Source organism: Populus nigra, chromosome 8, assembly GCF_951802175.1.
Source record: "Populus nigra chromosome 8, ddPopNigr1.1, whole genome shotgun sequence".
In the NCBI taxonomy this organism is placed as follows: domain Eukaryota; kingdom Viridiplantae; phylum Streptophyta; class Magnoliopsida; order Malpighiales; family Salicaceae; genus Populus; species Populus nigra.
The window spans coordinates 4792736-4819224 of record NC_084859.1 but is presented as its reverse complement, the minus strand read 5'-3'; the positions used below and the strand labels follow the sequence as shown (position 1 = coordinate 4819224).

The 26489-nt window shown below is 31.5% G+C and overlaps 1 protein-coding gene across 3 annotated transcripts; it reads right to left on the bottom strand.

The window, feature by feature from the left end:
* Window positions 1-1471: 1471 nt before the first annotated feature.
* On the bottom strand, window positions 1472-7633 carry LOC133702246 (probable phospholipid-transporting ATPase 4). 3 transcript variants are annotated; one of them, XM_062126542.1, is made up of 11 exons: window positions 7268-7633; window positions 4842-6788; window positions 4625-4735; window positions 4191-4467; window positions 4016-4104; window positions 3836-3923; window positions 3535-3744; window positions 3269-3394; window positions 2777-2875; window positions 2452-2643; window positions 1472-2358 (listed from the first exon to the last, which is right to left on the bottom strand). In XM_062126542.1, the coding sequence occupies exons 2-11, from the start codon at window positions 6656-6658 to the stop codon at window positions 1693-1695; spliced, it is 3675 nt and encodes a 1224-aa protein (XP_061982526.1). In that variant the 5' UTR covers window positions 6659-6788; window positions 7268-7633; the 3' UTR covers window positions 1472-1692. The 3 variants fall into 3 exon arrangements, with proteins under 3 accessions (XP_061982526.1, XP_061982528.1, XP_061982529.1); XM_062126544.1 differs by having other exon boundaries at window positions 4842-6706; XM_062126545.1 differs by lacking the exon at window positions 7268-7633 and having other exon boundaries at window positions 4842-7238.
* Between the last annotated feature and the right edge of the window lie 18856 nt (window positions 7634-26489).

Sequence of the window (26489 nt, the reverse complement as noted above, 5' to 3'; positions counted from 1 at the left end):
GAACCTTATTCAATTTAATTAATTAAACCACCAAATTATAAAAAGCTCTTTTTTATTACTATTTTCTATAACAATGATATTAATAATAACATTGAAAATTATTATTACTATTTTCATTAACAATGATATTAATTTTTTAAAATTAGATTTATCACTAATATATATGGTTTATATTTATGTTGTTTTTTTCATGTTTATACTTTGTAGGAATTTGAGCAAAATAAGGGATGGTTTAGATTTCATTAGCCTTAATGACATTGACCTAACTTTATATTTAAAATATTTGTGTTAAAACATTTTACTTTCATAATATTTTGATATTTTGTTTAAGTTGAATTACTTTAAGTTAAAGATCTATTTAATCTTGACTATTTAGAAATATTTTAAATTTTGAAATTATATTTGTTTGGCATTGTGTTTGTATTGCATAATTTATAATTAATTTATCTTGAATTTAAATTATGTTTGTTGAATATATATATATATATATATATATATATATATATATATATATATATATGTGTGTGTGTGTGTGAACAGTACAACCCCGAAACGGCACGCCGAAACACTCCGAAACTGAAACATTCCGTTCCAATTAAAAAAACGAAACACCTACCGAAACGGAATTGACAACCTTGGGGGCACCTGCAGAGTAGGGCAAGAATAACCAAACACTTTGCACTGGTTGCATCTTGGTGGCTTCCACTCATATTTTACCCTCAACTGTGATGGGTTCATTAGAGAGAAGGCTTACAATATCATACATGTGAATGAGAGGGAGAGCAGCTGTAATCTCCACACATACTCTTGCATATTCTAGCCTTATGCAGTTGTTTGTTTGCTCATCACAGGATAAAGGCTTCCCCACCATGCCGGCTGCCAAGCTCAGCCCTTGCTTGGTCCATAGTGGAAATGGTAGTTTGTGGAAGCATGGTTGCTAGATCCAAGTAACTTAGGTCATTCTCTATATTCTTAATATTTTTTTACATTTAAAAAAGAATTAATATTGACCCACTGCGAAGCACAGCCAATAAACTTGTCTAAACTAAACTCGGTCAGTCTAATACCAAAAGAACTCTTTGTACCAAATTTGATATTAGCTATAGAGTTTCTTCATGTTTTATACTTTTGTTCTTTATTAATGATTTTTTTTTCATTCATAAATTTTGACAAAATAATCATGAAATCAAGAATGGCAAATACAATTGAAAAAAAAAAGTATGAGAACAATTCAATATTGTGGATTGAAACATCGATTTACCAAACCATTTTTAAGCATACCTTGTAATTGTAATAATTGCATTACACCTAAATGGCCCTTTTATGTTTTTCCTTCCCTTATTTGTCATGGCGAGGAGACATTTTATGAGTGTAAGAAAATATAGAAAGTTAATAGCAGATTCAGAGATGTCAATCAGCTCATATTGTATTTTTATACAGGAAGAAGGGCACAGGGAGAAGACAAGGAAGCAAAGACAACAAAATTTCAACTATTTTCACAAGCTGTTAACTTTTCAAACCATAAGTTAGTGTACATACAATACTGGATTGCTTTCTGTGAAATGAACTGGGGAGCACGAACCCACTACAACCGGACAAAGAATTGCTAAGAAACGAATCAAAAAGCCTAAGGCCAAAAACACTAAAAACTTTCCAAGAACAACCGGAAAAAAAAATAGACTTGATTTTATATTAAGATGGGGAAGGCATACAATTTTGCGAAAAAGACTTCTTCTGCAGCTTCCCTTTGAATTGTCTGATCTTTGCATCTACCCTTGCTGTGAACCCAATCTTCGTTTCTTGTCTTGCCTTGGATCGTTCCCTTCTCCACATGTGTTGGTCCTCAACATCCTTCTTATAGTACTTGATTTCTTGGATGATATGATGATCCATTGGATTGAAACATCTTTGGAATGATATGTGAACCAGGTAAGGCACAATACATGCGACTGTTACCAAGAGGATGGTACTCCAGTAAATGGGTGCCGGACCAAGAACTTCAACTAAAAGTCTGTAGACGTCCCCCGAATAAGATGGAGGCATCAGACCGTAAAGTAACAGAAACAAGTACCAAGTGGCAACGCTTCCCCAGACAAAGAGATGTTGTATCCATGTAAAGTGGCTCATCGTGAGCGCAATCTGGCAGTTCACAGCACAGATGATGCAGGAGAACATTGTAGCACCCACAGCAGCCATATCAGCAGTTTGGCCTCCAGCACGGAATGCTTGGTTATAAAAGATCACGATATTTAGGATGAAAATGACAAGAGAGGAATACAAACCATTACCCATCCACCCAAGTATTCGATACCAATCAAAAAACAAGTTTTTGGTCCCTTGCTGATACAATGCTGGGAACTGCATAATGGGGAAATAACATTATTTTTGTAGCAGAGAGATAACTGGTACAAAATTTGCATTGGAATTAGCTAAGTAATTAATGGGACTAACCTGCAAGCAGACCTCAGAAGACACATCTTGTTCAAAAACTCCAAGTGAAATGACAGGCAATGAGGTAAGAATGACATTGAACAATAGCATGTACCAGTCATTGTAAACTGACTGCCCAGAAAAGGCCGTGAATGCCTCAAAGTAGAAAAGCGTAAGGCCGAATGCTATATTTTTGTAGAAGAAATAGCAAATCTGAAAGCAAAAGAACCCATTCAATGAAACAACAAAAAGAGAATAGCTAAGCATGTGGTGTACACGTCAGTGCAGTGGATGCAAACATATCAAATGCATAAAAGGAAGCATGATATAGTCTCTTGATTATTACCATCTGTGCAATTCTCTTGTAGCACCAGTGTCCATGGACTACCAAAAGTCTTTCAAGAAACCGAAACTGGGAAATAGAAAAATCACTCGCCATCACAGCCTGTAAATCCATTTGAAAATACGTAAGCTTCAGTGGAAAATTAGAAGCTTGCACATAAGCAAAGCTTGATGCTCTGTTTCTTCACTCAACAACCACAAGAAGTTATGAGAAAATGGTGAAGTTGGAATGGATAAAGAAAGCAAAGGTTCAGCATAATATTTTGATCTTAGTTCCAATTTGAGACCAAAGATGGCAGACAAGCATGATGTTACGTGTCCAACCCAATTTAAATATCAGCAGGACATGAAATTTTAAGTGACAGATACTGCCTAGAAACAGCTGGAAATAACAGCAGGTGAGCATAGAAGGTACAAAGATTTCTCCTCGGAGGAAAAGGCAATATCATTTTTAAGAGGCTGCATGCCAGTAGAATTAGTTAGACATGTTACCAACCTGCATACCTTCCACCCCACTGATGCCAACTCCAATGTCAGCTTCTTGAATCATCCCAACATCATTTGCACCATCACCTATCGCTAATGTGGTTTTTTTAGTTCCTTCCTTTACTAATCTTGTTACCTGTATCAACAAATTGAACAAATTAAAACCCAACAAAAGAATGCATATCTCTCTATAAGGGCACTGTCAATTTGATGATTCAAGACAAGAAAATACATTCTGGAAGAAAGTCCACTAATTAAGGGGAAAAAGTTTCATACCAGTGCCTTCTGCTTGGGAGAGACACGACAGCATATGACAGATGCACAGCCAACAGCCAACGCTAAGAAATGATGCTTCATATCATCCTCTAGAGCATAGGATAAAGATTTTCCATCAATAATTAACGCAAATGCAGCATGTGGATCCTTTTGCAGCTTGACCATTTGAGAGGAATTGGTGATTTGCATCAAAATATTCTCTTTCACAGCCTGTGTGGTGATGAAAGGCAAAAAACTCAGGCATCAAAGGAAATCAAGTCCCTGAAAGGAAACTGCTGTACCCTTTGGCCAAGTATATCACCTGCTTTGAGTCTTGAGCTACCACATCTGAGTTCATTACAGTTATACAGATCCGCTTCATGCCCTGGCGGAGTAAACTACATGAAAATCTGCATCATGCACAAAATGGGGAATTATAGCTTCTGAAATAAAATTGACATAGATTACAAGGAACCTTGAAGGTAGACTCTAAGAGACAAACCCTATGTTGATTGCAGTTTCCATCTTATCCCCTGTCAAAACCCAAATCTTGAGACCAGCTTGTGCAAGTTTGTCTATGCACTGGGGCACCTGGTGAGTGAATAAAATGGAAATAAGCAGAAATGTATCAAAAAGAAATATCTTAATCATGTCTCCAAGACAATTATATCATGTACCCCTTTTTGCAATTTGTCCTCCACGGCAGTAGCACCAACAAGAATCAGATCCTTTTCCATCATATCTGCAACCCGCTCAAGCATTGCTTCTCTATCAGTGCTAATAGAAGTTTTGACTTTGACAAACTCATTGTTCCATGCAGAATACTCGGACTCATCAAGCTTTTTATAAGCAAGTGCCAGTGTACGCAACCCAGCTTCTCCATATTCATTCAAATGCTTAACAGTAGTTTCCTCATATATTCTTCCATTCTTTGATAGTCGATCAAATATTACACTGCATAATTCAAATGGATTGCAAAGATAAAAATAAAGTTATCTATATTTTTCCCCTAAATTTCCTATTAAAGACCATGGTAGAAGATTCTAGATGCTTTATGCATCGATTGCTAAAGATTACAAAAGACCATGTAAGAGACAGTTGTGAGCCTAACCTATCAGCACCTTTGCACAGGAGTAAAATTTGACCATCCTCATCCCGCACAATTACAGACATTCGCTTCCTTTTGCTTGTAAATTCCAATAAATTGAGAATTTTGAATTCTCTGCAAGATTACCATGATACATTTAAGATGTTAAGATACCTTTAATCAAAGGGAGTGATGGACAAAAGGGCTAAATAAACATGGAATTGTCAATTTGCAACCTCACCTTTCAATCAATCGTCCTGGGTGTGCATATTTTTCAAGAATAAACACGCTTGATTGAGTTCTTTTGTAAAATTCAAAACCAAATTCTCTTGCTGCAGCAAGAAAGGCTGCTTCGTCAGGTGATTCTGCTTCATATGTAAACATACCAGTCTCTTCATTCAGCTCAGGAACAGCAGTCTGACATATTGCTAGTATCCTGAAAAATAGCAAAAGGACCTCTTGATTTCGTTCATTCAACCAATTTCCATCCATGAGCCGGCTATCCTCAAAATTAAATCCCTTTATTGCTGGCTTCTGATCATTTTCACATTTAGAAGTGATGACACTCTCGAGTTCAATTTCTGGACCTCCTCTGCTATCCTCCTTATGTGCACTTTTTCCATACCTCAAAACATTAGTATTTTGTGTATCCTGCTCCTCAAGATCCATAGCCATCTGTTTTGCTGCAGCAACCTCAATTTCACTAGAAGACACACCATATGCAGTACCAGCAATGGAGCACTTCAGAAAATCCATCTGATTACAGGTCAAGGTGCCAGTTTTATCAGAGAGGATAGTGTCGACCTGACCCAACTCCTCATTTAAGTTTGATGTTCGTGCTTGAGCAGTATTGCCAGTTTCTTCATCATACATATGTATGTCTTGGTTAATGAACCTTGCTTGAAACACCTTCACAATCTCAATTGAGACATAGAGAGAAATGGGTATTAAATACCCATAAAGGATGAGAGCAGTGATCAAATGTGCTACCCCAGACTTGCCAGCATTGTCAGGGTCGTACAAATTATTTTCATTCCGGGGTTGCATGTACGTCCAGTCTGGCATTTGAAACTTTATCTTCACAGCAAAGCCAATTGAACTAATGGATGAAATCAGTACAAGAAGGCTGAGAAGGATGTATATAATTTTGTCCATTTTTTTCTCTATTTTGCTCCTTTTTGAAGGAGACTTTGTTGAGTTCTGCATGACTTTGCTATCAAAACCAGTGAATATCACAACTCCATATACATAAGATGTATTTCTGAGCTTTGAATCTCTAAGAAGAATCTGAGTAGGGTCAAGAGGATAATCCTGACGTTCGTACTCAAAATTACCAACAAAGGTGTAAAGATTGGGGTTTGGATCTTCGCACTTTATTATTCCTGTAAAGTTCTTGAAAGACTCATCATCCTCCAAAGGCAAGGTTACCTCCAATGATCTCTTAACCTTCAAGTTAGTCTCACCATCTAAGTTCATAGTCTCCACATAGCAAATCCCATCATCGTAACTAGTTGACAACAGGAGCAAATCAGCAGGGAAAAACTGGTCTTTTTCCACTTTCACCACATCACCAACCTGAATCTTCTGCCATGGCTTATAACCAAAAACACCCCCGCCTTTATGAACACTAGCTTTCCGACTATTAACCTTCATATCCTGCGTAAACCTGCGCCAATCTTCTAGAGCTTCTTTTGCCATGCTAAGGCCAACAACAAAAGCCAACGGTAAAATCATGCTCAGAGGCGAGAATGGGGCAACAGCTGTAAGTGAAAGAACTGCAGCAACTAGGAAATAGAGATTAGCAAGCCGATGGAACTGTTCATACAGTGCCTTGGGCAAGAATGTAACTATATTGTACTTGGTGGTAGATATATAATTTGAGCAGTATTTCAAGGGTTTTTTCTGGTGCTTATGAGGTTGGTTGCAATGAACAATTCTGGAGAACCCAGGCCCTAGTAAAGGATGCGGCCCCTCACTGTTGTTGGCATTTGGCCTTAAGCAAGAGAACGGGTGGAGATGGCTCCGCCGGAGCCTTGCTCTTATCCTTCCCCGTGTCATCTCTCAAAATTTGATCTCGAAAGCACTTTTGCAGCTGATTCAATATACCTAGAAAAGAACAACCCCCAAATCTTGCTTTAAATGCAGAAACCAACTGGTCCTGCTTATAGGCAATTCTTTCTTCTAAGGCCTAATTTAACAAACAAAATACAGGATGCATTTGTCAACTTGCAACAGTACATCACATCATTGTTGTAACTCAGCACAAATAAAAGAAAGAATCATACTTCATTCATTGGAATTCAAGAACACCACATCCCATAAAAGGCATTCGTATTCAAAATTGGATTTTTCAAATCTTTCATCCCCGGATTATGCAAACTTGAAACCTCATAAGGAAATGAATAAATATTTAAACAAACAGAAGGACGCACATGGGAACAAATCTACATTCATTTAAAGCTACAAAATTTACAAAAGATCCTGAAAATTGAATGGTTTGTCCGGCTAAAACAACAAAAAAAATCTTTAAAATAGCAAGAACCTTAAAACTCCACAAGAAACGAAAAAGAAAAAGAAAAGTCAATGATTTGCAAGAACGTTACAGCAAGACAAAAGCCATCAACCAAGAAACAAGAAAATAAAGAACCCAAAAGAGAAGAGGGCAACCTGAAATCAGGAGGCAGGCCCGTCTTTAGCAAAAATAGCAATGACCCATTTGAGCAGGTGCATGAGCAAACCTGAAGCTAAATAGTTGCAGATCAAGAAACAAAGGGGAAGAAAGTGCTAAAGGCCAAGAGAAACAAAAGAAAGCTTGTTTTAGAGAGAGAAAATCTGTTGTTTCAATTAACGAGGGGAGAGAAAAGGAAACAAAAGGACTAGAGAGACGAACAGGGGTTTAGTCCACGAAGAAAGAAACACCCATCTCTCCCTCCTCCTCCTTTCCTTTTCTTTTTCTTCCCTCTTTTCTTTTTCTCTCTCCTCTGCTGAAAATCATACTAAGGTCTTTGAGTTAGATAATGCTACTGCTTGACAAATGGACCCATGTAATGAGCCATAAATTTAGGAGGAAGCTTCCCTTGGCTACATGTTTTTTTTAGAAGATTAGCTGGTCAAAGGATTTATGAAAAAAAAAAATATTAATTTAAATCTAATTATCATATAAGCTAATTCGAGAACAAATGCATCATATAATATAATATATGTGTGTATTAGATTATATACATGCTAAAATCTAATTCATATGTATATGTCGAGTTGTTGTATATCCTGAGGCATTTTAAATCTAAGGTGTTTGGTAGTGTGGTAGCGGTTGCTTTTCAAATAACTTTTCGTGTCGAAATGCATGTCAATGATTTTTTTTTATTTTTTAAAAATTATTTTTAACATCAGCATATCAAAACGATCCAAAACATACAAATCATATTAACTTTTAGGTAAAAAAAATTGAATTTTTTAAGAATGCGATTTACACCGTGTTCCTAAACGGTTTCTTCAATAATACATATCATAATTTTATAGAAATTTTAATTAAAAAAATACTACAATTTATTATTTTTTCTAAATCTATTTTTTTAAACTTCAATCATAAAAACTATCATAATAAAATTTTTTAATTTGTGGTTAGATGGACAAGATCCTTAAAAATCAAGATTGAGGAAGACAAATAATAAGCTTGTGTTCTAAACTTAAATATTGTTCAAGAGGATGACGGCTTTTGCTTTTAAGAGTTTTTTAAAAATATACTTACCTTAAAAAATAATTTAAGTATTAAATTGATACCATTTTTTAGTGTTTTTTTATCATTCTGACATGTAAGTGTTAAAAATAAAAAAAATATATTTTAAAAAAATATATTTTAATATATTTTTAAGTAAAAAATCACCTTTAAAAAAAACATTTTACATCATAATACTAGTTGGCTGCTTTTTAAAGTGTTTTTTGTTTGGAAATATATTAAAATAATATTTTTTTAAAAAAATTATTTTTAATATTAGTTCATTAAAATAATACAAAATCATAAAAAATTATTTAAAATAAAAAATTTTAAAAAATACTTTTTAAATACAAATACAAAGACACTTGAACGCACAATTATTGCCAAAATGCATGTACAGTACAGTACAGCACAGCACGTTTATGGCTTGCTGGTCACATAAATACAAGGATTTGATATGAGGATTGTATTGTACCTTAAAATAAAATTCCAACAACAATTCATCAATTCGGAAAACGTGGGCTGGGTCCTACAATGAGGTCTCCCTCTCCCATTTATTTCGATCATTACATTAATGCGATGAAATGATAGGCAGTGAGATAGTTGATGTTTTTTAAAATAATTTTTATTTAAAAATATATTAAAATAATATTTTATTTTATTTTAAAAATTAATATATGGCTAATTATTATAATAATTATTCCTTTTTCCTAAAATAGTCATTCCAGAGAAGAATAATTAAGTGGCAATTCTTAAATTGAAAAACATTTGAAACTTACCGCATTAAATGAATAATTAACAATACATTAAACAAAAAGCATTTTACTATCTAGTAGGCAAAGCATTAATACAAGATTAAGTCACCATTTTAATATGAGTTTTAACCCCCTTTTTTTTTTGGTTAAAATTTAATTTTTTTTATTTAAATTTTTAATATTTTTTACAAGTAAAAAATATTTTGAAAAGTAACCACTGCTACGCTCTTAAATATCCTCTAAGCATTCCTCAACTAATGTTATGGGATATTCTTTATTAAAATAATTTTAAAAACTTCAATAAAATAACTTCTATAAAATATTAAAAATTGAATATCTAGAAACTTTTTACAAAATAAACATTCTCTTGTAAGAAAAACAAATGTGTATTTTTCACCTATAATATGAAACTTGGAAGGCTCGCACCCAATATTCCAATTCTGTGATTAGAACATTACATGATCTTGTGCTCAAACAACAAGATATTCTGAAGACGTAACCATTCCATACATAAAATAATGTCATGTTTGGTATTTGGTACAACATTGTTTTTTGTTTTTTGTTTTTATTTTTTTTAGTTTTAAATTATTTTTTATGTTTTTAAATAATTTTGATATGCTAATATAATATCAAAAATAAATTTTAAAAAATAAAAGATTATTATTTTGATGTATTTAAAAAAATATTTTGAAAATTAATTTTTACCACATTTCTAAATAAATATTAAGACCGCAACCATTTTATCATGAAAATAATCCAATAAAAAATAAAGTTAGTTTTGTATTTTTCTGTATTTTGTATTGTGTTTGTTTTAAAAGCATTTGTAATTCGAAACTTGATTTAATTTTCAATATTTTTTTTTAAGAAGATAATATTATAATGATCAAGTGTGGAGCCCCTTCATAAAAAAGAAATCTTCAAAAAGTTAGTTTGGCATCCCTGTAATTGATTAGTTAATAATCAATTGGTTGATCTCCATTTTCCGATGATTAGGTGGTAAATAATGGTACTATCTAAACATTAAATTAATTAATTAAAAGAAACTAAAACATCTAACGAAAAATGTATTGTAGCAAAAATCACAAATCATTGTTCCATAGACACAAAACATTTAATAGTGATATGATGAAATCACGGAAAAATTTCACAAAAATATTGATTTTTCTTGGTTGATGAGATTTGGACCTAAATTATATATGTAAAACAAGTTTCTCGTGAAATAAGGAACATTCTGATACTTAAATTAATATTTAATTTTGTTTTATCAAGTGATAAACAGGTAAAAATAAAAGAAAATAAAATATATTTTTTTTATATAAAGAAGAGATATGTGTTGTCTCTCTCATCTCTTATTTAATGTGTTTTTTGTGTAGTGAAGAGATGATACGTGTAGGATCTCTAGATTTATCCTCCTCCTTCTCCTCCTCTCTCTCTCTCTCCCTCTCTCTCAAAACCAAAGAATAGCTTGAGAAATATCTATAAAAATATCTGGAAAAATGGAAAAATATCTGGAGAAAAATAGGAAAAACAATATTGATGAATAGTAATAGTACCATGCAAATAGTACTATTCATGAATAGTAAACTAAGCGAGATGAGCTCGGTTAGACCGAGGTAAGGGAAGAGAAAGAGAAAGAAAAAGGAGAGAGAGCTACCTGCTAGCCCATCCTAATCGATCCTCAAAGCTCAACTAGGTTGAAAAGTGAATAGTATTGGAGACTCATTCTGAACAAGGTGAGTTTTGTAGGGTATAAATAAACTTTGCATAGTAAACATTATTCATGAATGGTAAATGAGCCTCGGTTAGACCGAGTTAAGGTAAGGGAGGAAGGATAGGAAATAGAAAGAGAGAGAGAGAGAGAGAGAGAGAGAGAGAGAGAGAGAGGTACCTAGTAGCTCATCCTAACCAAACCTCAAAGCTCGGCTAGTTTGAAAAGTACTATTGATGAATAGTACCGAAGACTTGTTTTGAACGAGGTAAGCTTTGCAGAGTATGAATGAACTTCCAATAGTAAATATTATTACTGAATAGTATTTACTATTCATTAATAGCAAACGAGCCTTGATTAGACCAAGTCAAGGTAAAAGAGAGAAGTAAAGGAAAAAAAAGGAAAAAAAAAGAGAGGGAGAGAGATGAACAGTATCATCACCTTTTCTCTCTCCTACTCAAGAGAGATACTAAATCTCGATTAGGTCATGGCCCAACCAACTGTGTTAGACTTGGTTGGGTCATGACCGAACCGACTGTTGTGGGACTCAATTGACCTAGCCCACCTAAGTTTTTTTTATTGTTGTATTATTATTTGCCCTTTTAAAGTCTTGTAAACATACATGTTTGGAAGACTTTAAATAGCTAAAGAAAGGGGATAAAATACTTATAGTGTAAAAGTTAACCTTTGTGGCTATGCTTGTACAAAAGTGTCACTTATATAGGCATGCCTTTATATGTATATTTGTTGAGATATTTTTATCGATATTTTATGGATAAATACCCATTGATCTTTCTAGATACATTAGTTTCAATGATCTAGAGATAGTTGGCCATGAGGACTTAGAGATAATGGTCATAAAGACTTAGAGACAGTGGTCACACAGACCTAAAGACATGGTCACGAAGACCTAAAAACAATGGTTATAAAGATATGGAGAAATAGAGAAATATGGTCATAAGAACCTGGAGACATGGTTACAAAAACCTAGAGAAATTGATCAGAGAGACCTGAAGACAAATGGTCATAGAGACCTGGAAAAAATGGATGTACATATGATTAGGAGATTGACTAGTTGTCATCACTTACATTCCTTGCCATTTACAAGCCATTAGCCATTAGTAATATTCATGGAATAGTAAATTGAATGTAAAGCTCGGTCAGAATGAGCCTTAAAAAATAACGAATACTATTCATGAATAGTAATATACTATTCATGAATATTAAAATCAAGTTATGCATAAAATAGTGATGCTATTCATGAGCAGTAAAACTGAGTTATGCATAGTACTAGCTTAGTTAAAACAAAATACCATTTTGTTTGAAAAACATAAAAGATGGAGGTTTGAATCTATAAGTTTAATCCATAGTGGATTATTCGATCTCAAGTAGTTATGTAAAAGTGAAAACTTTTCTTCTTAGCCTTAACTGTTTTGTTTTTTCACAAACTAGTGAAAATAACCTCTAGTGAGTAATCATTATATCTATGTTTTTGGTGTGTAACACTCCTTAGTGTCATACATGTTGTCATGGTGAAAAAAATAGTTAGGTTTTCTTGTGTGTGTTTGAACCACCTTTCATTGGAGGTGGATGTTGTAGGAAGTCTTTTCCTTGAATAATAGTTAGCACCTCTATCCATGTGATGGTTAGAGGCGTGCTCGTGAGCTCGAGAAATGTTAGATGATCATGGATGTGCTTCTTGGTGTTTCTTTTAGATGCTCTTATTAGAGACTAATAGCATGCTGAGGATACATGGAAACGTGGGTGACCTTGTCTGATCATGCTAGCTTCTTCCACCCTGATCAGTTTTCTATTGTGTGTTTCACACTGAAAAGATTTTATCAAGGATGGTGTATAACTTTTCCCAAAGGGAGTATTGTACACTCCATTAATTAGAGTTTCTATAACTACGAGTTCAAAGAGTCTTTGCGCATTAAGCATCTATTCGTTGAAATGTTGAAGATAGGCTTTAGTACTTTTATCTTTTCACTGTGTGACTGTGAAGAGTTTTGTGGTGGTTTTTTGTTTTTTACAGGAATACTTGTGTTGAAGTGAGAGATTAAATTGGAGCTGAGATCATTAAACTAAAGAATAAAGCTAGGTTCTAGACTATGATACCAAACATATACAGATTCATAAAGTGTTATTAGAAAAACTTTGCACATAACATCAATGTCTTGTGTGATAAGTTCTAAAAGGTTTCTTATATTTTGTATGTGCTCCCGAGGGTATATGAGTCTTTCATAGTTATTTAAATTGGTTTTTATAGAGACAGTCTTTAAAGAGTTAAGTGTAGAACACTTCGTAACAAAATAAAGACTTTTAGTGAGCACTCTGTTGTGGCTCACAAACTTGTAGAGTCATAGAGATTGTCTCACTCCTAGTTTTTTTTTCTAGTGGAGTGAGGTGATGAAGATTGATGGTGTCTGGATTGTTTGGAGTGTCTCGTGTAAGAATAAGGTGTGTAGCTCCTTTTGAGTGCAGGAGTGTGAATGTTATTTATCTACATGTCATTCTGCCATGTTCCTTAAGGAAACTATAGTTGTATATGCATATTTGGTGCATGTATAGAGGCTTGTTTTTGTGTAGGAAAAAGAGTGTGAAGATGTAGTTATATCACTATAACAACATCATTGAGTAAATGAATTTGATTGCAAAACTGTTGGAGTCCTGGGGGAGCTGAAGTCCCTATGGGGAGATCAATCACTCTTTCTTATTAATGAGTCTTGTCGGCCATGAAAAGTTTTTGAAAAAAAAGTGAAACGAAATGAATTGACTTTTTGTTTAGGTTTCTATAGACAGTGTCATTGATGAAGTCGTGGAAAAACTTCATAGAAAAATATTGACTTCCCCTGGTTGATGAGATCTAGAACTGAGATGTACCTGTAAAACATGTTTTTCATGGAACAAGGAACACTCTAATGCTTAAGTCAATATTTAATTTTATTTTATCAAGTGACAAGTAGGTAAGAATGAAAGACAATGAGATATTTATTTTTTACATATAGAAAAGAGATATGTGTTGTCTATCTTGTTTAGTGTGTTCTTTGTGTAGTGAAGAAATGGTAAGTGTAGGATTTCTGGATATATCATCCTCTCTCTCTCTCTCTCTTAAAACCAAAGAATATATAGTTTGAGAAATATCTTGAAAACATCTAGAGAAATATAGGAAAAATACTATTCATGAATAGTAATCAATATTACTATTTATGAATATTAAACTAAGGTGAGATGAGCTTGGTTGGATCGAGGTGAGAGAGGAGAGAGAAAAGGAAGGGGGGAGAGAGAGAGAGAGAGGAGAGGGAGCTACCTAGTAGCTCGTCTTAATTGAGTCTCAAAGCTTAGTTAGGTTGAAAAGTGAATAGTATTGGAGACTCGTTTTGAACGAGGTGAGCTATGCAGGGTATGAATAAACTTTGTATGGTAAATATTATTCATAAATAGTAAATAAGCCTTAGTTAGGCCGAGTTAAGGTAAGGGAGGAGAGAGAGAGAAAAAGAACACTATTTTATAACCCGTTCTAACTGAGCCTTAAAGCTCAGTTGGGTTGAAAAATATTACTGATGAATAATACTAGAGACTCATTTTGAAAAAGGTGAGCTTTGCAAAGTATGAATGAACTTTACATAGTAAACACTTTTCATGAATAGTTAAGGTAAGAGAGAGAGAGAAAAAAAAGTGAGGGAACAAAGAGGAAAGAGAGAGATAAATGAATAGTCTCATCACCTTTTCTCTCTCCTATTCAAGAGAGAGACTGGAGCTCGGTTGGGCCACATCCCTGCTACGTGTGCTGGACTCGGTTGGGTCATGACCCAACCAAGTGTTGTAGGACTCGATTGGACCTCACCCAACCTTTTTTTTTGTATTATCATGAACCTATGGTGTTTTTTTGGTGACTTAATTTTTTTCTTCACTTTCATCCCTTTTATTTTGAGTTGATTTGAGATCAAACCTGCTGATTAACTTTGGTTGGCTTTACATGTGATTCTCTAAATGTAAAAAAAACATACGGTGCTTCGTTAATGCTCAGTTTAGCAAAAACAAAATTAGTTTCATTGATTTGAAATAATAAAAACTTTCGGCACAAATTCAAAACTTACCAATTCATGGACTTATTTGAACAAAAAGAGTGATGAGCTCTTGGTGCGTGTCAAATGCTTGCCAGTGTGTGTGAGGGAGCCACAACACTATAGTTGCGTATAAAGTGGCTTTAAACCTCTAAAGGTGCCCTTCCTTGGTGTTGTTGAAATCAAGACATTTTAATTCCTGTTATGATATGTATTTTCTACTATGTTTTAAGCATTTAGGATTATTTTAGAAGAATAAAAAAAGATTAAAGACTTTAAAAATATTTGCTATTGACGCAAATGTTTTTTCTTTTTATGATAGATGTCGAGCATTCCACTAAAGCTGAGAGTCTGACATTGAAATAATGGGCTTTAAGATTAAAAAAAATGTAGATCAAGTTTCTAACATGTTATAAATTAAATAATAAAGTTTGGATAGTCAGGTAATGCAAGAAACTAAGTCAGAAACAAAGTCTAAGTTGCAATAGAGTTGTGACAGCAATAGAGTTAGTTTTCAACACAAATTCTGAGGGATCTAGCCAATCTTAATGATCAGATAAAAAGTAAAAGAACTAAGTGAAATTAAGGACACGAGGGTTCAAAGAGAGAGAATAAAGGAAGCAATTTATGATAGAGACACGAGGGTTCAAAGAGAGCAGCGTTCTTTTCCTCTTTTTTTAAATTTTTTTTCAAGTAACTATGAACTAAAATTTGGCTTTCGGTTCAAAGGATTTTGTTCCATTACTATTTTAAATTATAGGAAGAGATATTTCTAACACTATTTCTGGACATTCAAGTACTTACGTAAATGTGGTACGTAAATTACTGTTTTCATCCAAGCTTTTTGAATGGTTTCTGTAGTAAACATGCTTTTCTTTTTATGATTTTTTCAATCCATAATTGTTGATTTGGATCAAGAAGGAAGCAAAATAAATGAATTTGGTTGATTTAAATTTCAGGTTAAAAGAATAAGACAAGTAAAAATCGTTAAGCTTCATAAGGTTAGCTTGGAATACTTGATCGTTTCGCTCTGAAAGCTTTCGTCACCAAATATAAAAATTGCTTTGCAATATTTAATTCAATTGATGTTAACGAATTAATTGGGAGATTTTTCTAATTAATTTAATATTTTTTTTATCTTCCTTGCTTAAAGGAATTTTAGTATTTGTTTGAATTAAAAGAATATTTATTTTACTTTAATGATCAATCTAATTTGTTGAATGGACAATCTCTTTGAATCAAGCATATAAATACTAAATTATCCTTTACATTTTATTTTCATAATTTTAATTTTCTTTAGTTTTCTTATTAATCCCCAATGTTTATTTTAGTTTCTTATAAGAAGAATAATAATAATTTCTCTTGGGTTTGACCTGGCTTTCAGTACCATGCTACAAAAATCAATTCCTTGAAAGAAAGAAAAGTCAAAATTAATTTTGGTGGTTTCGACAACAACCATATTTTGGCATCGTTGCCAGGGAAATATATTTCTTCCTAATTTTTTATACAAACTAACTAATATATGCCAAGATCTTCCTGTACAGGTGCACTAGTATTCGATCTTAAGATTGCAAGAACAATTAAGGCAAATAGAAAAACTAAAAGACAAGAAGATAACTCACTAAGCTCATTAAATATAAATGTATATTCCAAAAATAAAAAAACCCAGAAGTGATAGTGCTAAAAACTGAGGACATGGCCAAACAAAGGACATTAGAGAGTTAGCAATTCCCAACATGAACTAACAACCTTTATGCATTGAATTTCCAAATATTAATATAGCTTTTGAATTAAAGTCATGTTTGATTCACTTATTACCTATTTTTCATGGTCTTGTAGGTGAGGATCTATATAAACACTTCAAGGAATTCCATTTTGATGAGGTAATACATTCTAATATTGAGAAAACTTTCATAACTAGCATCTATTGTTATACAAGTTGTTTTGAGACAGGTTAGACAAACCAAAATCTGCGACATCTATTCTTTCATAGACCATCCTACTAATAGATGCCCTCAATTGTAAGATGATGACATGCCTCAAGTTAATGCTATGAGTGGATTTAATAGCCAACAAAGGAGATATGACCCATTTTCCAATTAGTACAACCTTGGGTGGAAAGACCACCCAAACCTAAAACATATCTAGCCCTCAAACAAGCAACCTTTTTAGCCTTATATCCACAACAAATCAACATTTTCTCCTTAAAAATCATCAAGTGTAAGTATGTTTCTAGAGGATATTATAAAATCCTTGGCCACTAACACATAAACTTTCCAGTAGGAGACGAGAGCAGGCATTCAAAATTTGAAAAACCAAACATCACTTTATTAAATGATTACATAGTGGAAGGATAAGCCCCTTGAGTTGAAACCATTGCCAGCCCTTCTGAATGCTTGATGACTATAACAACTCTCAGGTGTCATCAGCTATTAATTGGTCATACAAACTATTATTAGCTCTATTTCAAGGTCATACACACTAAAATACAAGAAATGTTGAAGTTTCAGTTTCAGAAATTGGACACATTTCAATAAAAGTCATGTTTTCAACCTCTTGCCTAATGGAATAAAAAAGCTTGGTAGACAAATAACGTTCTCTGAAACTAGGTAATACAACCTGCATGGCAAGCAAAAAAAATGATATAATTAATTGAGTTGGACACAAAATAAGCACTCAACTACTGTTTTAAGTTGTTGGTGTGCACCTGACTTGACCGGTTATACTTAAGGAAGAAAAGCTAAGAATGTGTTAATATGTATATTGTAAAATCAATCATGAGCTTGAATACCAATTGCAGCACGCAATAGAACATATAACAATGAGTTTCCAACATTTTCTAGCCTTTTAGCTACCTTCATTGCAGTTGCTACTGTTGCCTCAGATGATATCTTTGAACTAAACATATAAACGTTGAATTATCTTTTACGTTTTCTTTTTAGAAATTTAATTTTCTTTACTTTTCTTGTTATCCCCTAATCTTTATTTCAGTTTCTTGTAAGAAGAATTAGAATAACTTCCCTTGGGTTTGACTTGGCTTTCACTGTCGTGCTACAAAAATCAGTTCCTTATAAAAAGAGAAAAGTTAGAATTAATTTTGGTGATTTCAAGAGTGACCACCTTTCTTTACCAGCGGCATATGTTGATCAAGGCTCTCTAGTTCGGCTCCAGTGATGCATTTTCTTTATCGCTATTTTTAGCAACATTTGTTTTTTCAATTTTATCCTTTATTATTAGGTTGATTGAGAATTAGACTCTATACTTTGTTTCGATTTGCTTTCCATAGGGCTATCTCGGTCTTATGATTTAGGTCACGGGTCTAACTAGTTTGCTGAAGTTTTCTCCAGTCATTTTTTTTGCCCATTTTGTTAATTGATTTTCTTTTCAATTTTGTCCTTCCATATTGGGTTTGTGTATGACAGGTTAACCCATATTGATACATGTAGCTTTTTTTGGGCATTTTTTCTTAAACTGAATTTTTTATATCAATTTCATCCTTCAACATTGAGTTTTTTTAGAATTGGGCTTTGAAAGCTTTTTTGATTTGTTTTCTATTGGGTTATCCCAATCTTATAACCTAAACCACGGGTTTGGTGGGTTAACCTAAGTTAATTCGGGTCTTTATTTGTCATTTTTTTAAAATTTATTTTTTAATTTCATCTTTCAATGTTAGGTTGTTTAGGAATTGAGCTTCATAATATTTTTTTTTAATTAGCTTTCTATAGAGTCATCTCGGTCTCATGACATGGGTTGAAGTTTTGGAAGGTTGACAAGAGTTGACTCGAGTCATTTTTTTAAATTAAACTTCCTTTTCAATTTCCTTTAACATTGATTTGGTTAGGATTTCTCCTACTTTTTTTTGTTATTGTTAAGTTGCTTGATGGTAATTTGGTTTTTTTAATAAATATAAAATACTATTAAAATGGAAAATATGTTCGAACGTGCAATGCATGCTCCATTATATGGGAGGCATTTGCAACCTTCTAGCAGTGCATGCAATATCTTTTGATGGCAAAAAATGCTCTTCCACTGTGTTATTGGAATCATTGTGGCATCTTTTTCTTGTTGGAGAGGCATGTGGCGATGTTAGTAGGACGAGTTGTCACTAATGGGACTTTATTTGTTTTTTTTTTCTCTCTCTTATCTCCTTGAAATTGATATTTTCCTTGTAATTTCTTTTTTATTTCAATTTTGATTTTTATTTTTTTAATTGCTATTTTTTAATCCTTTTGTGTAATTGATTTTTTTTCTGATTTTATCTATCAATATTTGATTGATTAGAGATTAGGCTTCACTTTTTTCTTCTTCTATAGTGCTTACAGTCTAATGACACGGGTCACATGTTTGAAAAGTTAAATCGTGACATCTTTTTTTTTTTTACTTATTTTTTTTTTCGACTTCATCATTTGATATTTGTTTTTTTAAACGAGCTTTGTGGTTTTCTTTGATTTACTTTTTATCTGATTTTCTTATAGATTATTACTTATTACCAATTAATTCCTTGGGATTATCTTCTTATTTTTTTTCTTCTTCTTTTATCAATTGACCCTCATCACTAGTTTCGCCGACATTATGAATTTTAATCTAAAATTTATAATTCTCATTTCAATTTCAACAATATCTTTAAATTTATTTTTGAAGATCATTCTATCCCTTACCCATCACATTTATTATTACTATTTTCATTATTTATTCATTTCTTTTCATACTAATTATCTATTACTCTTCGAGGTCTCATTACCTCTTCCATTATAGTTATTATACACGATAGTTTAAATTCATAAAATTTTATTTTCAAAATAACAGACTTCATTACTGGGTAAATTTTTTAATATTTCACTAAAATCATAAACTTTTAATCAAGGCCTTATGACCCGAAAGCTTTATCTTTATCTTTTTTGTTTTTAATGTCAAAAGTAAATAATTAAAAATTAAAAATCTCATCCCGACTATTTATTCCTATTTTTATTTTATTTTTTTATCATTCAACTAACACGATGAGATTTTTCATCAAGTTTTACAAGCACCGGAAAAATTTTTCCATCAGGGATTTACAATGTAACTTGTAAAATATTTTCTGTTAAAATGTTTTACATGTAAAATATTCAATGTTTTACCCATCAACCTAATTAATTAATATGACTTTAGCATTTGACATCAAATTTGTCTAGTCCGGGCCCTCTGTATATGCAACTAACTATCATGTATATGTGTCTAGGAAGTCCTTCCTGCAAAACAAGTCGCGCACAATATGCCTCAAAATAGAAGATCACTGCTAGTCTCGATCACTTGTACAAAATGGACCAACAGACATTTTTAGTAATTAATATTCAAGAACTTTTTTAATATTTATTTAATAAATTAAACTTTTGGATTGAGTGCCTTCTTAGTATGGTATTAAAGTAAGCATGTTTAAATTTAATATATTCTTTTTCTAATAAAAGTAGTTAGCATAAGATTGCTATGAATTGTGTAAGGTTAAGATTCAAGTGTTTTTTTCCACTTAAGATAACTTCCAATTGTTACTTGAAATATAGATGGTATCTATCTCTCTAAAAACAACTGGGTTTAATAGACTGTTCGGGATTGATTGTAATAATTTTTAATTTTTAATTAAATAGTCTTTTCTTAGAGATATATTTTTATTTATTTTATATATAATACTTTATCTTACAGTAATTTTAATCAAATATATATTTTTAAAATCATAAATGTCTTTTTTTTTAAAAAAAACAACTTCTCCGAAACTCATTCTAAAGCTACACTATCAAAGGTGGAATTTCCAACCTGAAGATCTTAATTCAAACAAATAAGGATAAAGTATCACTGGGAGTTTTTTATTTTATTATATATATATATATAAAAAGTAATATTTGCGTGGTGTGAATTTAAAGTTGTCATTTCATCTTTTCCCCACCTGTCTAAATGTTTCCTAACAAGCTTTCTTCAATTCATCACTTCTTTTCGTGTTGTCCATTACATCAATCGTTCTATTAGGTTTGAATTTTCAAAGCGGTTCATCATTAGAAAAAAATTAAAGAAATCCTTTTTTTTTTATATATATATATATATATATATATATATATATATATATATATATATATATATATAGATGCATGCGTGGGCGTGTGATTTAGGTTGGGGTTAGGTATTCGTGGAAATTAAGTATGAGGAGTACTTGTACTTGTATGCAGCTGGGGGGGCCATAGCATGGGTTAGAGGTTACTTAATTGGGATTCTAAGAAATTAATAAAAACATAATATTTTAGTCATTTAATATTTTAGCCAATCTATTCCCCTCTGATGATTTAATTTGATTTTTTTTAAAATTGAAAACATTTACAGATTAAGTAACAAAGCAATAAATGGTATGGCTACATCATTGTAGCTATACTCCAATAGTATTTATTCATAAATTCTTTTGATTTGATTTCTATAATGTTATTTTTTTATCTTATAACCTGGGTTGCATGTTTAATAGTTTGACTCATGTTAACTCTGTTTATTTTTTTGTCCTTTTTTTATTGAATATTTTTTTATTGTGCTTTGTGATTTTTCAGGATTTGTTTTTTATGGGGTTATCCCAATTTTTATGACCCAAGATGAAGGTTTGGTAGGTTCACCTGAGTTGACTTGATTAATTTTTTTAGTTCTTTTTTACTTGAAAAGTTTATCTTTAAATTCACTCTTCAACAACTCAATTTTCTTGTTTTTTTTATTTAGTTTTTCAATTTCAATTTCATCCTTCAATATTAGATTGTTTAGTAGTTAAGGTCCAAAACTTTTTCAATTTGCTTTATATGAAGTTATTCCAATCTCATGGATTTATTTATTTTTTCATTTTTCTATTTCAACTTTCAACATCAGATATGTTGGAAATGAAGCCTTGTAATTTTTTTATTTGCTTTTTATAAAATCATCATGGTCTTATGACTCAGGCCACGAGTTTAACAGATTAACATGAGTTGACCTAAGTTGTTTTTTTGTTTTGTTTTTTTTTCTATTTCATCTTTCAATATTGAGTTGGCTGGAAATTGAACTTTATAATTTTTTTTATTTTCTTTCTATTAGGTTTTCATGATCTTATAACCTAAGTTGCGAGTTTGGTAGACTACCCTGATTTTATTCAGTTAGTTGTTTTTGTCTTTTTTTAAAAAAATTTAATATTTTTGTTCAATTTCATCCTTTAGCATTGATTAGGAAAATACCTTCATAATTTATTTCAATTTGATTCTATAGGGTTATCAAGGTCTCATAATTCAGATAACAAATTTGATAGGTTAACTCGGCTTAATCCATTACATCACCTTCATAATTTGCAGTTACATGAAATCTTGTAAGAAAACTCAAACAAGTAAAGAATCAGAGAGTGAAAGAGGGAGATTTGGGAGTTGAGTGATTAAAGAGAGAAGTTGATCAAATTCAAAAGAAAATGGAGGAATCTTTGGAATTGATTTCGAAAGGCTTTCTAGTTGGATTAGCTAGTTGTGGTAAGAGGTTTTTCTTCATCAAATTATGAAAATTAGGTTTATGCATTATGGGAATGTGATTGTGAAATTGTGTCAATTTTTAGTTATGTTAGGTTAAATGACATTAAGGAATTAATTAAAGAAATAAAAAACCATATTAAGGAAAAATGAGACTTTACAGCCGGCTATGATTGAGAATTTTCTTTTGGGAATTTGAATTAAATTGGTTAATTGATGATATTTTATTGATATTTGGGAAGGTTTGAGACTTGTGAACACTGTAATGTGAATTACTAATGAGTGATTGTTGTTGTTATGTATGGAAATAAAAAACAATTAGGGAAATTGTATTGAATTGTGTTTATTGTTAATGTTTAATGATATTGTAAATGTTTAAGATGTATTGGAATGGTACAATGTGAAATAATTTGGTTGATTTTTTTGTTGTACAAATTGAATGGAGAAAAATGAAAATATAAAAGTAGTAAAAGAATTGAGTAAATGTCATGTTTTAAATGATATTCTTATGCTTAAAATTAATTGGTGAGATGATATAATGGTGTCTACATGGATGTGATTCATATGAAAACATATGGTTTAGAATATTGGGTTATGCTTAAAAAAAAAGTTCAAATATGGAACAAGGTGGTTTTGTAATTGAGATACAATAAATGATTTGAGAAAAAAATAATGGTACATTTGATTAGGTTTGAACAATGACTTAAAATAGTTCGGGGTACTACTTGGGATGTTTTCCTTGAAATCAGGAGGGGCATTCGAGGTTGGACTCATAGTTGACATAATATGCGCAACTGAAATGTCAAGTAGATGTATAACACCTCATCTATTTAATTAAAAACAATATACCTTTGTTAGGATTATATATATACTTGTGAAATGTTTTTGGATAGGATTACAAAAAAAAAAAAAGAATTTGATAAAACTATTTATAGGATGTTAAAGTCAGTTGTTTGGATGGAGACTATTTATTAAAGGTTAAAGTCAGTTGTTTGGACAAAGATTAAATTTTATATATTAAAGTCAACCATTTGGATGGACAATAACTATAGATATATAAAATTTGGCTATTTGGACAAAGACTAATCATATTATAATATATAAAAGTCGATCACATAGATGAATATCTAGTATGAATATATGTTTCTAAGTTTGGCCGTAATAGTGGAAACTAATGGTTGTAGGAATTAAGCCAGTTGTGATGGTAGGAAAATAACTATGTAATGTGGAATTGGTCAAATTGATAGTGTAGTGAAAAGAAGTAAAAGAAAAGTAATTCATATGAAGTTAATTATTATAGTTATGCATGTAACTTATTATCTTATAATATGTATCTAAACTAATGTGTATGTAAATCCTTTATTTTAAAATTATAAACAAGTAACATGATGGGCTATTAGTCCTTTTGGTTTCATTTCACATGCATATGTTTATAAGTTGTATTTATTTCATAAAATAAAATAAACTCTATTAGTGTATCAAAGTGGTGAATGATTGTAATTGATGAGTTGTTATGTTGGTGGCAAGTCTAAGGCTACCTACATGCATTGGTTGGGTGACTAAATACAAATTGATTGCAATTATGTTTTTATATAGGTATAAATTGCGAGACAAGATTTTAGATAGAGCTCTATATAGGAGAGATTTTACCAAAATTTTATTAAAATATATAAATCCGTAATTTAAATAGAAAACTTTTAGCATGCCTTATGTTTTTGCGTAGAGTAAAACGTATGTTTGATATGACAATTGGGACATCCTTTGTATAGGGGAGATTTTATTTGTATATATATAAAAGGAAATGATCTCATTTATCATGTATATGATTATCTTAAAAGAAGAATTTAAATTATAAAGAGATGGGGTGTTACATATTGTCTCAATCCTTTTTTCATGATATTCTTAACACTATTGGCCATATTTTACCCTTAACTATATATAATATAAACCATTTATAGTTAACAAAAAATAACTTGTCATATAACACTCAGTTAGATTATAAGTTTAAATCTTAACTATCTATCATAACCTGTAATTAATATTATATGTAGGTATATGATTATAATTATCTTCAAAAAGCTCATAAATTTCATTCTTAATACAAATGTAGTGGCCTATAATTGGTATTATATGTATCTCCTCACATATGATTATAATTATCTTCAAAAAGCTCATAAGTTTTATTCTTAATACAAATGCAGTGGTAGCCTTCTAAATATATATATAAGTGGTGTGAGGAGGATGTAATATTCTGTTAAAGAAATGTGAAATAATCTACCTTTTTCAAATATTTCCATTTTTCTCACCAAATCTTTTTTTTTAATATAGAACATCTTCTTGGTATATAGTTGTTGATCTCGGCCCGATCATTGGATCTTTCAGTCAACCCCAGTCAATCATTTGTTATCAAGTTATTTTTATTTTAAAAGAAGTTATTTGTTGTTTATTTGGCTAGCTTTAGATTAGGTTTGGTTAAGTTAATCGGGTCATAAATCAACCAGTTAGGTCAACTAGATTACGTTGGGTCAATGTCTTTTTTTTATTCAAATTGAAACTCAATTTGAGTTATGTTCTAGATCGTTGGTTTACCATATCAACTCGCTAAGTTTAAACCAGGTTATGTCAAGTTAATAACTATGCTATTGTTTATTGTGTTTTATATGCTCAAAGTCTGGAAGCATCCTTGAATTAAGTTTTGATGAAGTCGTGAAAAACTTCATACAAAAATTGGACTTTATATGATTAGGTTGATTGATGGTGTGACTGAGTTGATTACTAGTTGATAGACTTTACTAATGGATGTACGATTCATTTAAAAAAATTAAATCCTTTTAGGAACATGAAATTCTTTGATGCTTAAGTAAATAAAAGTATGAAAAAGAAAAAATATGTATTGGAAGAGAAAAAAAAATAAAGATTAGAAAACGTGTATTTGCGTGTGTTGTCCTAGGAATCATATAACCTAGCCTAGTTTGGTCTAGATTCCAATGTGTTGAGGGTAGCTTTTTATAACCATGAATGCCTTGTATGGCTAGAATCAATTTGGCTTATAAACCTAGTGGCTGAATTTATTTATACACATATGCCTTATATTTCTTAATGAAGAAGGATATCATATTATTAGAAGAGAAATTAGGTGCTTTGGAAGTGTCATCTATGTTTTTTGTATAGAAAAACACCATTGGCTAGTTATAATTGCTTGTTGGTCGATGTGTCATGTTATAGTTGTTGTGTAATGTGCGCTATTAGCATAGAAAATGATACATGTTGCATATAAAAAAAGTTGTGTGAACAAAAAAATTATGCTTGAAAAATTTATGTGTGCTGCTCTTGAAAACTTGAAAAATACATAAAAGAACGTAGCAGACAAGATTGGACAGGTCGGGTCAACAATGCTTATGGGTTGGAGTTTTGGGCCAAAATTTCAACCAATTAAAAAAAAAGAATTTCATAAAAAATTATGTATTATAAAGTTGGGTATCAATATAGATTAAGAACTTTTCTTGAATACCGATTTCAAGATTTGAGATTAGAAAATTAATGAAGAAAGCAAATCTCACTATCAAAACTATCTTTTAGGGTTTGTTATTGAGTGTGTATGTTTCCTTGTTTTTTTTAGCAGGTAAGATAACTCACATGGTTACTAAACTTAAAAAGGATGAAAATTTTCTTTGTCTTTTCAAGCAAGCAAATTAGCTCTCAAAAAGATATTTATTAGAGTGTTTTGTAACTTAACATGGTTAAAAAAAGTTTTTTTTTTAATAAAATGACATAAGTGAAAAATTATTTAAGAATCTAGCATAGTTGAGAGACTTGTAATTGGGATCTACAACATGCATATCACAGATGTCAATTGCAACTCATATGTTGTAGATACGATTTGCGACTCCTTTAACGTAACATAATATTTTATTAAAATTAAACTAACTATACATCTATTTATAATTTTCATAACAAATAATAACATGTAACTATATCTAATAATCGCTCCAGCTCGTAGAAGTGCTTGGAGCACTCGAGGACGGACTTGGAGCACTTGTGTATGGGTTTAAAACATCATCCTAACTCATCCAACTCAAGAACGAATCTATAATATCTATATAGATGTGAGGAGAATGAATATCATCTCAACTCATGAATGGACTTGAATCGCTCGT

Coding starts and splice junctions, on each gene's coding strand:
- LOC133702246 (XM_062126542.1), bottom strand. CDS start 6,658: ATGACACGGGGAAGGATAAGAGCAAGGCTCCGGCGGAGCCATCTCCAC. Junction 4,105..4,190: donor AGGACAAATTGCAAAAAGGG/GTACATGATATA, acceptor TTCACTCACCAG/GTGCCCCAGTGCATAGACAA. Junction 3,745..3,835: donor TAGCTCAAGACTCAAAGCAG/GTGATATACTTG, acceptor ATCACCACACAG/GCTGTGAAAGAGAATATTTT.